General features: G+C 43.7%; 1 protein-coding gene across 3 annotated transcripts in view; it reads left to right on the forward strand.

Annotated features, from left to right (window-relative positions):
* ralgapa2 (Ral GTPase activating protein catalytic subunit alpha 2) overlaps positions 1-12,309 on the forward strand; it is a 97,010-nt gene that overhangs the window by 59,963 nt on the left and 24,738 nt on the right. For all 3 annotated transcript variants that reach the window (XM_085442356.1, XM_085442357.1, XM_085442358.1), the window contains 7 exons: positions 1,722-1,899; positions 3,317-4,148; positions 4,750-4,821; positions 5,586-5,709; positions 5,808-5,963; positions 8,598-8,756; positions 10,716-10,843. In XM_085442356.1, the coding sequence (XP_085298482.1) occupies positions 1,722-1,899; positions 3,317-4,148; positions 4,750-4,821; positions 5,586-5,709; positions 5,808-5,963; positions 8,598-8,756; positions 10,716-10,843 (1,649 nt within the window). The remainder of the gene's footprint in view (positions 1-1,721; positions 1,900-3,316; positions 4,149-4,749; positions 4,822-5,585; positions 5,710-5,807; positions 5,964-8,597; positions 8,757-10,715; positions 10,844-12,309) is intronic.

Below are 12,309 nucleotides of genomic sequence, written 5' to 3' on the forward strand. Positions count from 1 at the left end.
CTGTGGGCCACTCTTACTTGTACTGCTGATGGTCCACTAGGCAGCTGCAGAGGAGAGCAAAGTTAAAACATGCAAAGAGCTGAAGTAAATCCAAGTGTTAAAAACAAGAGTCTCTACTGCAGCCACTGTCTGTGCTCCCATTCCCGGGAACTCTGCTGTCATTCTCCTCTATTCCAGCCCACTTGTCAACATTAAAAAGACACTTTCGTCAGCTGTGCTCAGTCAGGATCTTTGAGGACTGCACAGGAGCACATGTTGCATTTCCCTCTTCAAACTCAAATGTGTAGATGGACACATTAGCAGGACCATAAATTATGCTTTATCTTGACCAAGTTGTCTCCAAATTCAAAGCACGCTAATGGCTCAGTCACACGAGTGAAAGTAGGACAGCGACCTCCTTTTTCAGCAACCAATTGCAAGTTTTGGTGACTAAATGGTTGCCTGGAGTGAGGTTGGTGTTGCTCACACTCGCAAGTCATCTGATAGGAGGCAACCTTGTTGCAAACAGTTGCAGTCTGATTTAGACTGACCCCAATCACTACCATAAATCACTACACTGTTTATGTAGACAGATTGCTGACATGTTGCCATCAGTATGAATGAGTCAATGAGCAAAACTTAAGGAGTCTTGACTCAACTAACTGCCAGCTGCCTGTAATCTGGTTATACTGGATGTGATGGACCGAGCAGTGAAGGAAACTTAGGCACAGGTTAAAGTCCAAAAAAAAGATTTTTTATTTAACCCAAAAAACATAATTGGTTAACTCATGCAAAAAGAATCAAAATCTTGGGCCCATAAAAGAGGTCAAAATAACAAAACTCTACTCAAAGTTGACAACACAACTGATAACTCAAACTGACCTAACTTAATGAGACAAAGGGGAAACTTAAATAGTGGCTGATCAGCCCACAAAAACAGGAGAAGGGGTAAAACACACAAAACCTAACTAAACCAAACATAATGAACTCCAATTCCCCCCCATGGTCCCGAGTTATGGCATGAACCAATTTGTAGTCTTCCTTTAAAGCTCGCTCCGCCCCTTTTCCACCTCTTGGCTCCTTAATCAAGGGACTGGAACAGCTGCAACTAAGGTAACTCAGAAAACAAAAATTTAATCATACATAACAGTGTAAACTAAAATGTGCGCACTTATTTTAGAATGCAGTGTTATGTGGATATGTGAATGAATTCTAAACCAAAACCAGTTATTTATTGTCCTGTAAATAAATTCCTATATTTAAAGAAAGAAATGTGAATGCAATGTTACTTATAAGCCTCTGCACTAACATGGTGGGTATTACCACTGTGTGGCTGTAAGTGCAGCCATCACACTGGAGCAGGAAGGTTGCTGAGCACAAATGTAATAGTTAAATATCAATTTATGTTAAATGAGAACTTCTGTCTACGTAGATGGCAATAAATTTGATTTTCAGCAATCTGTTGCAGTTAATTGCTGAATTCTAAGAAATATAAAACTGTTGGCATGTAGTTGCCGACTGCAGTCTCTTATCTTATCTGATTAAAGAGGTATGACTGAAGTTTGACTTTGAGGACATAATTTGCAGTTTGAAAAAGGTGATTCCAGTAATGTTGTGAGTTAAATGTAGTAATATTATGGTATTGCGGGGTGTTTGGGGTGTCTCTACTAAGTACTGTAGCAAAACAACCCATGCATGCCAAATAATCACTACATTTTTGCTCTTCCGCTCTCGTTCCTCAGGTGCTGCACTGCTGTGTGGCTGGGTCCAACCTGCACACCCAGCAGAGCCACTATCTGCTCACCCTGTCTGACTTGTCCAGTGACTATGACCTCATGCTGGGTCAGGTTAAGCGTTGCGAGCCAACCCCGTCACAGACACCCACCATGGACTTAGGCAACCTACTCACTGTGGCTGAGGGTAAGGGCAGGAAAATGTCATTTCCTAAATCTGAATCTGTTTTGAGAAAGATCGCACTGCATAAAAAGGTTAAGTGTTAATTGTTATATAGTATGTGTTAGTATGTACATAGGTTTACATAGGAGGGTTAAAAGCCAGTTAGTACTTGATGCCAGCTGCTGCATCGTAATGTTTTGGATACTGCTGCCAGCTCTATATTTTATAGTTCCTACATTATAGCTCCCAGAATATGGAGCCAAACTCTCTACCCTGTCTGCCCCCACCCTCCCACCCCCACAAAAAAATCATCCAAAACAGGTTACAGGTAAAAGCAAACTCTAAGTAGGCCATCCATTTAGAGCCTCTCCATTAAATGTCAATATCTTATTAAAAGTATAAAAAGGAAATCAACCATCACAGGGAATGGAATGTTCACATTAGTACTCAGCCCTAAGAGAAGACCCATTATGGGGTTTAGATTAAAAAAAAAAAAATCTTTTTTGTGACCTTGTGATTCCATTAGGCAACATATTTCTCTTTCTCTCTCGCGTCCTCAACTTCTAAAAAGTCCTCAAAGTCCAAATACACAATGTGAATGTCTCCTGAAACAATGTAAGAAATTCAAACAGAAGCTTTTGTCTTGAAAATTTCATCACACCTCTGCTTTTGTTCAATTCTTTTTTTTTTTTCTGGTGCACAGCTGCACAGCTGCACAGAGTCTTGGTTGAAATAACAAAACACTATCAAAAGGGCAAACCAAAGAGTGCCGGCCTAGTTATATTCATGCCCTCACCTCATATTGATCAAGTCACATCAAAGGGCCAGTGCATCTCTAATGCAGCTTGGCCTGCTTTCTAAAGAGCTTTCTCCACTTTGATGGGGGATGATGGTATTGATAGCACTGTCACAATGCAAGAGTGCATCTTCTTGTTTTTCCCACATCCCTGCAGAATAAAGCACGGCATGCCTTTCACTTAGGAGTAAAAACCTGTACATTTACATAAATGCAATCTGCAAAGTACAATTCTATTCAGAAGTCTGCAAAGATGGTGGTTCTCATTAGCACTTGGCCAGTCTCAATGGTTGTCCATTGTAAGAAGACTCAATGGGCTTTTCAAAGTTGTCTCTTATGATTAGATGCTACCTACTTAGAGGTGTGCTAGCTAAGCTATTGTGAGAAATGAATAAAGTAGCCCTATTAGTAATCATGAATCAGATTTGGGTTTGTGTAAAAGGAGCTAATAAAGAGTGTAACATGTCGACACACAAATGTGGAGCTTTTTAAATATTGTTAAAGTCTACATTGAACATATTATAAAAGACAGCCCTGAGTGCAGCTGTATTCTAAACCCATTGGTCATTTTTACTATTGATCATGTGTTACACTTGCTTGCTTGTATTTTTTTTTTTCATCCTCCCATCCTTTTTCTCCCACCAGAAAAGCGTCGCCGAAACATGGAGCTGATCCCGCTGACGGCACGGATGGTCATGACACACCTTGTGAACCATTTGGGCCATCATCCCCTGAGCGGCGGCCCCGCTCTCCTCCACAGCCTCGTGAGCGAAAATCATGACAACCCATACGTGGAGTCGTCCGAGCTGTCCTCCGAGGTCTTCAAAAGCCCCAACCTGCAGCTTTTTGTCTTCAACGACAGCACGCTGGTGTCCTACCTGCAAATCCCTGCCGAGACTCCCACCGTTGGAGAGTCCCTGCACACTTCCTCCCAAGTACGCGTCATTGTCCGGGACATCTCGGGCAAGTACTCGTGGGATGGTGCCATCCTCTACTGCACCGCACATGAAGACTTTGATGTGGGAGCCTTTAAACCAGTTGACCCTTCCCTTTCTGCAGCCACTGCAGTCAGCCACAGCAGCAACCCGCCCCCCTCCCCAGTAGCAGGACCGCACAAGCGTCATTGCTCAGGCTCCGATTGCCTCTCAAACTCTTGCGAGGAGGATGAGTTTGATGTTCTCGATAAGCTTTTGGAGGACCTCGGACACAGCAGCCCAGAATGTCTTCCCCAGCCACGACTTAAGCTTAACCAGCCGGCCGCATCACCACACGGAATGAACCTAGAGCAAGAGAACGCCATCCTGGAAGCCATTCATCGTCAGACTCAGCAGGAGGAGGAGCAAGTGAGGAGGTGGGAGGCTGATGTAAGCTTTCGGGCTGACTGCCAGAGCGAACCGTCCCACCAGGAACCAAAAGCTCCTTTTTACTTCTGCCGGCTGCTGCTTAATGATCTTGGGATGAACTCTTGGGATCGCAGGTATTACAGACAGACTGCAAATAGCCTGCTCTTTACTGAAAGAAACAAATAGAGGAAAGTGGGGTTTTAAGAGAAGTCAGACAGGGGTCTGTTACTTATTGGTCACTAGTCTAAAAACAAACACACATTAAATGCAGGCAATCAGAGAGAAAGAACAAGACACATCCTCTTGTTAAGTCTGACACAAAGTCACTTTCTTCATCTTCAAAGTAACTCAGCTGTTGGCTTGTTACTCAAAGAGAGAGAGGATGAATTTAAAGGCACATTGGAGTCCGCAGTGTCTTAATCTCCTCTCCACAGGATAAGAGTGCCCAGCTGTTTTCACTAAGGTCTAGCTTGCAGAGCCTCATCTTTGCTGTTCTGCCCCGTAAATTAAAAGCTTACACCTCTTAATGGTGATGGTGTAACATGCACACTACAAGAGGAGATTGTGGCTTGCACCTGTGCCTGTTTTTTTTGGTCCTTGGTCATCAGATCTGCAAAACACAACTTTGGTTTAACACTTATTTTCTTTGTGATGATTTAAGCCGCTGATGGCAGTTTTAGTTTCAGATTAAAATCCTCATGTCTAATCTAATCAAGACTTGTTGTTGTTCAACAGGAAAAGCTTCCATTTGCTGAAGAAAAACTCTAAACTCTTACGGGAACTGAAGAACTTGGACTCCAGGCAGTGGTAAAGTTCACTTGGGAGTTTTGTATCATCTTGTGATGATTTAGCACGTCATGATAAGCAGTGTTGTCTGTAATGTATTGTGTTTTCCTGATCGCCCATAAACATGTTTCTGAATGAGTGGAATTAACTCTTTGCATGTCCTGCGAGCCCTCCAGTTTTTCAAGACTGCAGTGCTCCCTTACTCCTCCATGAATTTGCTAATCTGTGCCAACTCCTGCTGAGCACAACCCTGGAAGTCTCCCTCCATCACTCTCTCCGTCCTGTTCTCATCGTTCTTACTGGACTCTCGTAGTCCGATCAATTAGTGCTCTACACATTGCTAATGACAGGAGGTTATAAAATAATGCCCTCAGAAGTGGACCGTTTTCTCCCAGACGGTAGACCTGGTTGGACAATAACAACCTGTGCGCAATCATGCAAAGTCTCCTAAATGCACTCCAGCACAATGTACTGCCATGGCAACAGGGAAAGTAGGATGGGGGGGCTTTGCTGCCATTCTTCTTCTTCTTTTTTTTTTTTTTTAACATGATGTTAAAGCTGATGGATAGATAGCAGACGGGTTTTTGGAGATAAACATTTTTTTCCCCCTCTGTGCTTGAGATTTTTATTCAGCAGTTCAAGGTGAGGTGTAATCCAAGCATTTCATCCAGAGTAGCTCAAGTAGTTAAAGGCTTTTCAAGTTGTGTTACAACTGTTAAACTGGTTAGTGTAGCTGTTGTTCTTTTAATGCTGGCTGCTTTTTATTTTTTGTTGTTGTTCTGTAGCCGAGAGACGCACAAGATTGCTGTGTTCTACATTGGAGAAGGCCAAGAAGACAAGTGCTCCATTTTGTCTAACAGCACAGGAAGCCAGGACTATGAAGACTTTGTATCTGGACTGGGATGGGAGGTGCAAACCACGACTTTAAATCAAATCTTTGCATTCATATTTGCACAAAGTTGTACAGCCTCACTCAGAAAAGAGTAACTTTTGCTTGTACATTTCAGGTGGACCTAGCCACGCACTGTGGCTTTATGGGCGGGCTCCAGAGGAATGGCAGCACAGGTCTAACGGCTCCTTATTATGCTACCTCCACTGTGGAAGTTATTTTCCACGTCTCAACGCGTATGCCATCTGATTCTGATGACTGCCTCACCAAAAAGGTTAAAAAAAAGCTCGTATTGACTATTCGCACATCTGGATTGTCTGTATTGAATTACTTGCACACCTTAAGTTCTAAGTGCATTAGAAAAAGAAGAATGTACTGCAGTGAAATGGCTACACAGCCATGCCTGCCCAGAGCAGTATGTTGTTGCAGCCTTCAGCTCTGTGTTAAGCTGTGATCAGGAGGTGTGACTCCAGAGTGTGGGCATTGATTAGTGACCCTGGCCAGGAAGGCCTGAGGAGTAGAGAATCGCAGGCGCGTGAGTGAAGAGAGGGCATGTGCTGCTGTGGTAATGACTATGATTCTGCTAGCCCCTGCCCCCCTCCCTGTGTGCTGTGACCAGGGCCTGGATTCAGCCATTAGCTCTCCCTGCTAGGGCAGGCGCCGGCCGGATGCCGGCAGGATCCTTTTATCCAATTCCTGCTGCCGCCACAGGAGCGATCGATTTGGTTCTGCAGTGGGATTCTGAGCTGTAGTGCAGCAGTAGCAGTTAGCAGAAAGAAATGAGCCGCAAGGCCCCTGCCCGTGCTGCCAATCTTCTCATACAGTACCCTGCTGAGGAGGGAAATTCATCAGGCTCTCCTCATATCCAGCCACACTCCAGCCCTCAACAGACATCCCCCTCTCCATTTCACAAATAATCGCCTACTCATTCCAAACCCATCCTGGAACTGTGTTTAGTGGCCACGGAAATTAGTCTGAGGAAAGATTTTGTCTCGGTTTGTCCAGAGTGTGGCGCTGGAGGGGTGCCCGTGCCCAAAGCAGAGTGTGCTGCCACTCCGCTCTCATTCAGTTTCGCCGGGAACTTCTGTAATTGCTCGTGCTCACCTCGCACAGATCTCCACACCAGCTACAGGTCCAAGAGAAATTTGCAGGCTGGGCCGCTTGCGCCGATGTTTCAGAAAACGATGGGAAGGTAAAGAGAAGAGAAAGTGGTATGAAAAAATTGGAATGAGAAACAGGCTTTGTCTGTGTCTAAGTACGATGTTACTCTGTCAATTTAAAAATAACACTTTTAGTCCAGCAGTCACCCACTTTACTTGCTGTAACCATAGAGGCATACTGTAGGGGAGAGACGGATGGGGTAGCTCTCGCTGAGTAGATTGCCTGTTTGAAGCTGATGGAAGGGGGGGGAAAAGCTAAACCTAAAAGAAAAGACGGAAAACCATGAATTCCTCAATCCAATTGTGGGTTTTAAGGCACTGCAGGCTGTAGCAGCAGCAGCAGCTGGCTTCAGTAATGCATTTATAGAAATGACCTGCAGGGTTGGGGTCAGGCCATGTAGACGATGTGGATGTGTGTGAAAGTGAGGGAGATGGACGGGTGCCTTAGCCGTCCCAGTTACCCTCGGGCGCTACATCTTAACTAGGTTGCTGCAGGTTGTTTTCATTAGGATGCTCTTGTCTTCTGGATCCTTTGGGTGGCAGTTTCCATGTATGTGAACCCCACTGGTTGGGTGGAAGGTCAAGGTGGGCTAATTGGACAAGAGCCTTTGACTTGAATCACATTTTATTAAAGAAGTCTCAAACATTTGGATGTGATTAACAAGGGGATAAATGGGTTGGTGCAGAAGATGATTGACTAGAGCATAAGCATCCTCATTAAACTTGTCATTCAGCTAATCCAAATGCTACTATCTTAACCCAAATTAACATCCCACTGCTGATTGTCTGCAGCAAATGCATATTCAACATTTTCTCTGAAATTGTCCCAGTGACTGACCTGGCTGGTACCTGCTGATCCTTGGACAGACAGACTGAACTGGCGAGCTCCAGTAATCAGCATGCCGTGGATTTGTTTAAGATTAGCGTATTACCATAATTAAGGGCTTATAATAGAATGTGCTAATTGCATTTTTGGTGGCGAGGGCATGTTTCTTAATGGCTCATTAGGCCAACAGTACATTGGCAGATGTTTTCTTCTGAGTAGAGACTCACTTTTCAGTGTCTATGATACTCTGGAAAATGGAAGGACTGCTTGATTCGACATCACTGGACCACCAGCTAATAAATGATCTACACTTGTCATCAGAGAATGTAATGTTGCTACTCCCATCTATTTTACTTTGAAAAGGGGAAAGCTGTTTACCTTTTTTCTTCTTTTTTTTTTTAAACTAGCATCAGTCAATTTCCTGTCATTTAAGCAAATCTTCTTGTCCTGCCCAGTTTCATTTGTGGTTGTGAACAGAGTGGAAATGGGAAGCAATTTAACCTCTGATGGGGTAGGTTAATTGGATTTAAATTATTTGGTTTTAAAATGCTCAATTTTGTCCATTTTATGTTTGCTATTTGAATTTGTAATGAAAAAGCTATAATAGGAGACTAAACCAGAGCCAGGCTACGATTTAGACCATTGTTTTCAAACAAATTTTGCGATCACCTGCTCCAGAAACAGTTGCTCCCAAGATGCACTAGAAAATAATATTGTCAGTCATCCTCTTCTAAAAAGATTTTTAACCTCAGTCCGCTCCTCGATCTCCTGGAGGCAGTGTGGGTTTTAAGTGCAGAGCGGATAAAACCCAGTTAGAAGCCCTAATCCATCCAAATTTGTGTTCCTGTCTAGTTCCCCAAAGCAGTGAAAATTATATTCGCTCACTAAGCTGTTGATTAGACTAATTTTGTTTGTTTGGCAGCTGCGTCACCTGGGAAACGATGAGGTGCACATAGTGTGGTCCGAGCACACCAGGGACTACCGGCGCGGCATCATCCCAACTGACTTTGGAGATGTGCTGATAGTCATCTACCCAATGAAGAAACACATGTATTTCATCCAGATCATGAAGAAACCACAGGTAAATGGCAGTGCCGAGTGGAATATTTAGGTTATAGACCACTGCAGATGTTTTAGCTCTTTAGGTGTAATGATCATTTACGGGAGGTTTTACTTTTTAAGCATGCAGGTTTACTGTCATGTCTTAAGGGCACCTAAACAAAGTGGTAGCAGGTTAATTCTACCTGTTACCTGCTGTAACAAGTCAGCATACAGCATGGCACTGCATTAATTTCCTGTCTGTGTTCATTAGATAATGCAGACCCTCGTCCTTCTGTTGTGTTCAGACTTTGCTCTGAATTTCATACCTTCTTTCCCTTGTTGTGGTTTCTGTCTGAAGGCTCTCAGGTCTTTCCTCCAGCGATGCATTATTACCCACACTGTGGGTATGTGCTTTCAGAGATGGTTACTGGCCTTTGTTGGCTTGCTTTCATCTTGGTTACTCCATAGTGCTGCACTCGATGTGTGGCCTCCTGGAGGACCGTGAAATTACTTTGTCCAGGATGACTGGATTCAGATGTTCAGATATATCCACACATTATAAAAGTGCATAGTGCAAAATTTGTAAAGCAGTATTTTTCTTTTCTTTCCAGTAAGTTATCTTGAGAGAGATAATCGGGAAATGGATCATGTAAAATGATGTTGTAGTTTAAGCCTAACTTGAAGAAACACGTTATGTTCTTATTCTTCCATTGTTTTTTATAACAGTCATAGGAGGAGGGGAAATTCATTCAGACTGTATTTGTTTCTTTCATTGTTTTTTAGTGTGAATGATCATAGTGCCAATTTATTGCCGTCTCTGTTTGCATCATAGTCATTGCTCTAATGGAGTTCTGGTTTTGTCTGTGTAAACAGAAAACTAGCGAGGCCATCCTCGTCACTGAAAGCTCCACGTTTTGACTTTGTTAAATGTCAAAATTCAACACAGCAGTTCACTAGATGCAAAACTTTATTCACTGCTGAGAGCACATTATCAAAAAGAAATTTAAATAGTTTTCCTGGAACTCTCAATTGCTGTTAAGAAAACCCACAAAACTGCTTTTATCATTCATGAGTCATACACTAGTCGACTTCCATCCATATGTTTTCCTCAGTGCTACTCCAGGCCCACTCATGTTCATGGAGGGCCTATTCCAGATAACCTCTGAAAACACTAACCCTTTGTGCAGGAAGCTTTTATTTCAGTTTTTCTGTCGGGGAGCTGCACAAAGAGGAATTGGAATGAAGCTGAAAAACTACAGTTGTTAAAGATCATAATTTAAAAAAAGAGTTTCTGCCACAGAAAGCCTTTTTCATTGGGTGAAGGTCAGAAGAAGAGCTGCCGCTGCAGTGCCGAGGCCAATCGTGAAAAAATAAACATTTTTATCGGAGAGTTCCTCTAAATTAAAAAACATGTAAAACCATCTACTCAGATGTCTGATACTGGAGTATTTATAGTATAACTTCAGGTTTCCATCACACGATTTAGCTAATTATTCTGTATCACTGGTGTTATACATCATTTTGTTGTTTAATTTGGCTGGTCGAGTGCCAAGTTGAGGACAGCAGGGCCTTTGGAAAGACTTTGACGTTCACGTCAACTTCCAGGTCAGTGACTATTGAGCTTCAGTGATTAAGGGCCCCCTTCCAATATGCATGAACAGACGCGTACACACACACACACACGCTATTCTTGAAATTCATTCTGCCCCTTTGTATTAAATAGCTCAATATGAGGGCATTGTATAGTATTGATTGTCATTTTAATTTCATTTACCTAACATTGATTCGCATAAGATATGTGTGGTTGTCATGCAGAGTTAGGCAAAATCCAATTTCAACTTGAACCCTTCCCCTAAACAGATGGAGGGTTTTTTGTTTTGTTTTTAAACAAAAAATGTGTCTCTTAAGTACTTGCACATGCAAAAACAGGATCCGCACTAAAATTTGAGTTTTATTATCGACTTGTCTAATTTCTTTGTTTCTTTCTTGACTTCCTCAGGTTCCCTTCTTTGGCCCTCTGTTTAATGGCGCTATCGTCACTGGAATGCTGCTGCCAAGTTTAGTACGGGCTACCTGTATCAATGCCAGCAGAGCTGTCAAGTCCCGGCTGACTCTCTACCAGAGCTTGTATCCTTTTTTCCTCAAGGCTTCTGCTTTACTTCCTCTCTCACACAGGTACAGCTCCTCAGATGAGTGTGACACTTTTAAAAGATGAGGCAGTGGTTACTCAGAGAGCTCAGACTGCTAAGTTTATTAGCAACGATTTTGAAATATTTCAATTAGATGTAAATAAAACATCACTGAGATTAAATTTCCAACATGACAAGCCACCACATTGGAGTGGATTCACTGGAACATGTGGTGTGCTTTCCATGTTAGCCAAAGTACACAGCTGAGTGCAGACACTGATCTTTATGAGCTACCTGATTTACATACAACTATTAGGCCTAGGCTGTTTCACAGCCTGGAGCAACACGGGAGGTTGCGGGGCTGTTTTGGGTAAGAGAACAGATAATGTGTCATCATCTATCACTACCGTTTTATGGCGGACGAGAAGAACCAAAATAAAAGCCCCATCAACAAATGTATACAAGTGCATACACTCACACACTGCTCTCATCCCTACACCCATCCATCCAACTGTGTGCCGTTAAGGGCCTGACTCCAGCTGTAGTTGTCAGTTGGTTTAAAGAGAGTGTAATTACCAGTGGAGATGAATTAGCATGTGAATACCAGCAGCACAGAGTCGAGGGAGGGGTGGGAGGGTGAGATTGGGGGGGCAGAGTTGGGATGGCCCCTGGAGGGGGAAACCTGATCTCCCTTAACGTCCCGCTCCTACTCGGACAGCGTGTGCGCCACCGCCTCACCAGAACCACACTGCCCCTCTGGCAGTTGCTATAGAAACCTCTCCCAAGGAGGTTTTATTTGGATTGAGGATGTATGCATAATTTCTAAACTTGTTTTCAGACTCTGTGTGGATGACTATTACTCACAAAGGGCTTTTGGTCTGTCATCGTGCTGCACCGCTCACAGTGTAGGGTGTGTGCAAGTATGTGTGTGTCTGTATGCATTTCACAGTGCATCACATAGCTTGGCCCCCCCACCCCAATATCGGGCCTTGTCTGAAAGTCCCCGGGGGTATCCTGAGTGACAGATGTCTGTTACCCGACGCCAAGTGAATTAGCCCAGTGTGATTCTCAGTGCCAGAGGGGGGCCGTCCACAGGCCTGCCTGGCTCTGGAAGCCTGAGGGACTGGGGAAGCCGAAGGGATTTTTGTTTTTTGTGTTTTTTTTAAAAGGGGGGTGGTGCTGCTGCAGTAAGAGGGCCGTACTGGGACACTAAAGCCTCACCTGGCATTCCTTAGCACAGAATCAGTTCAGCACAAAGGCATGATCTATGAGAGGAGATAAGCGCTGCCTCTGGAGTTCTGGCACCGATCGGCTGCCAGGCCTCGCACACTCCACCAGAGGAGATGAATGAAAGTGCCAGGCGGAGCACACGGCCAAAATGAGTATCTGCATGTCTGCCTAGCCAGAGAGCTCGTGAGCACAGAGGCAAAACTTTAAGCTAATGAATGTTTGGTGCTGTATGAA

Source organism: Copadichromis virginalis, linkage group LG19 (assembly GCF_057382275.1).
Source record: "Copadichromis virginalis isolate Kocher_CV1m ecotype Utaka linkage group LG19, C_Virginalis_male_GT1.1, whole genome shotgun sequence".
Lineage (NCBI taxonomy): Eukaryota > Metazoa > Chordata > Actinopteri > Cichliformes > Cichlidae > Copadichromis > Copadichromis virginalis.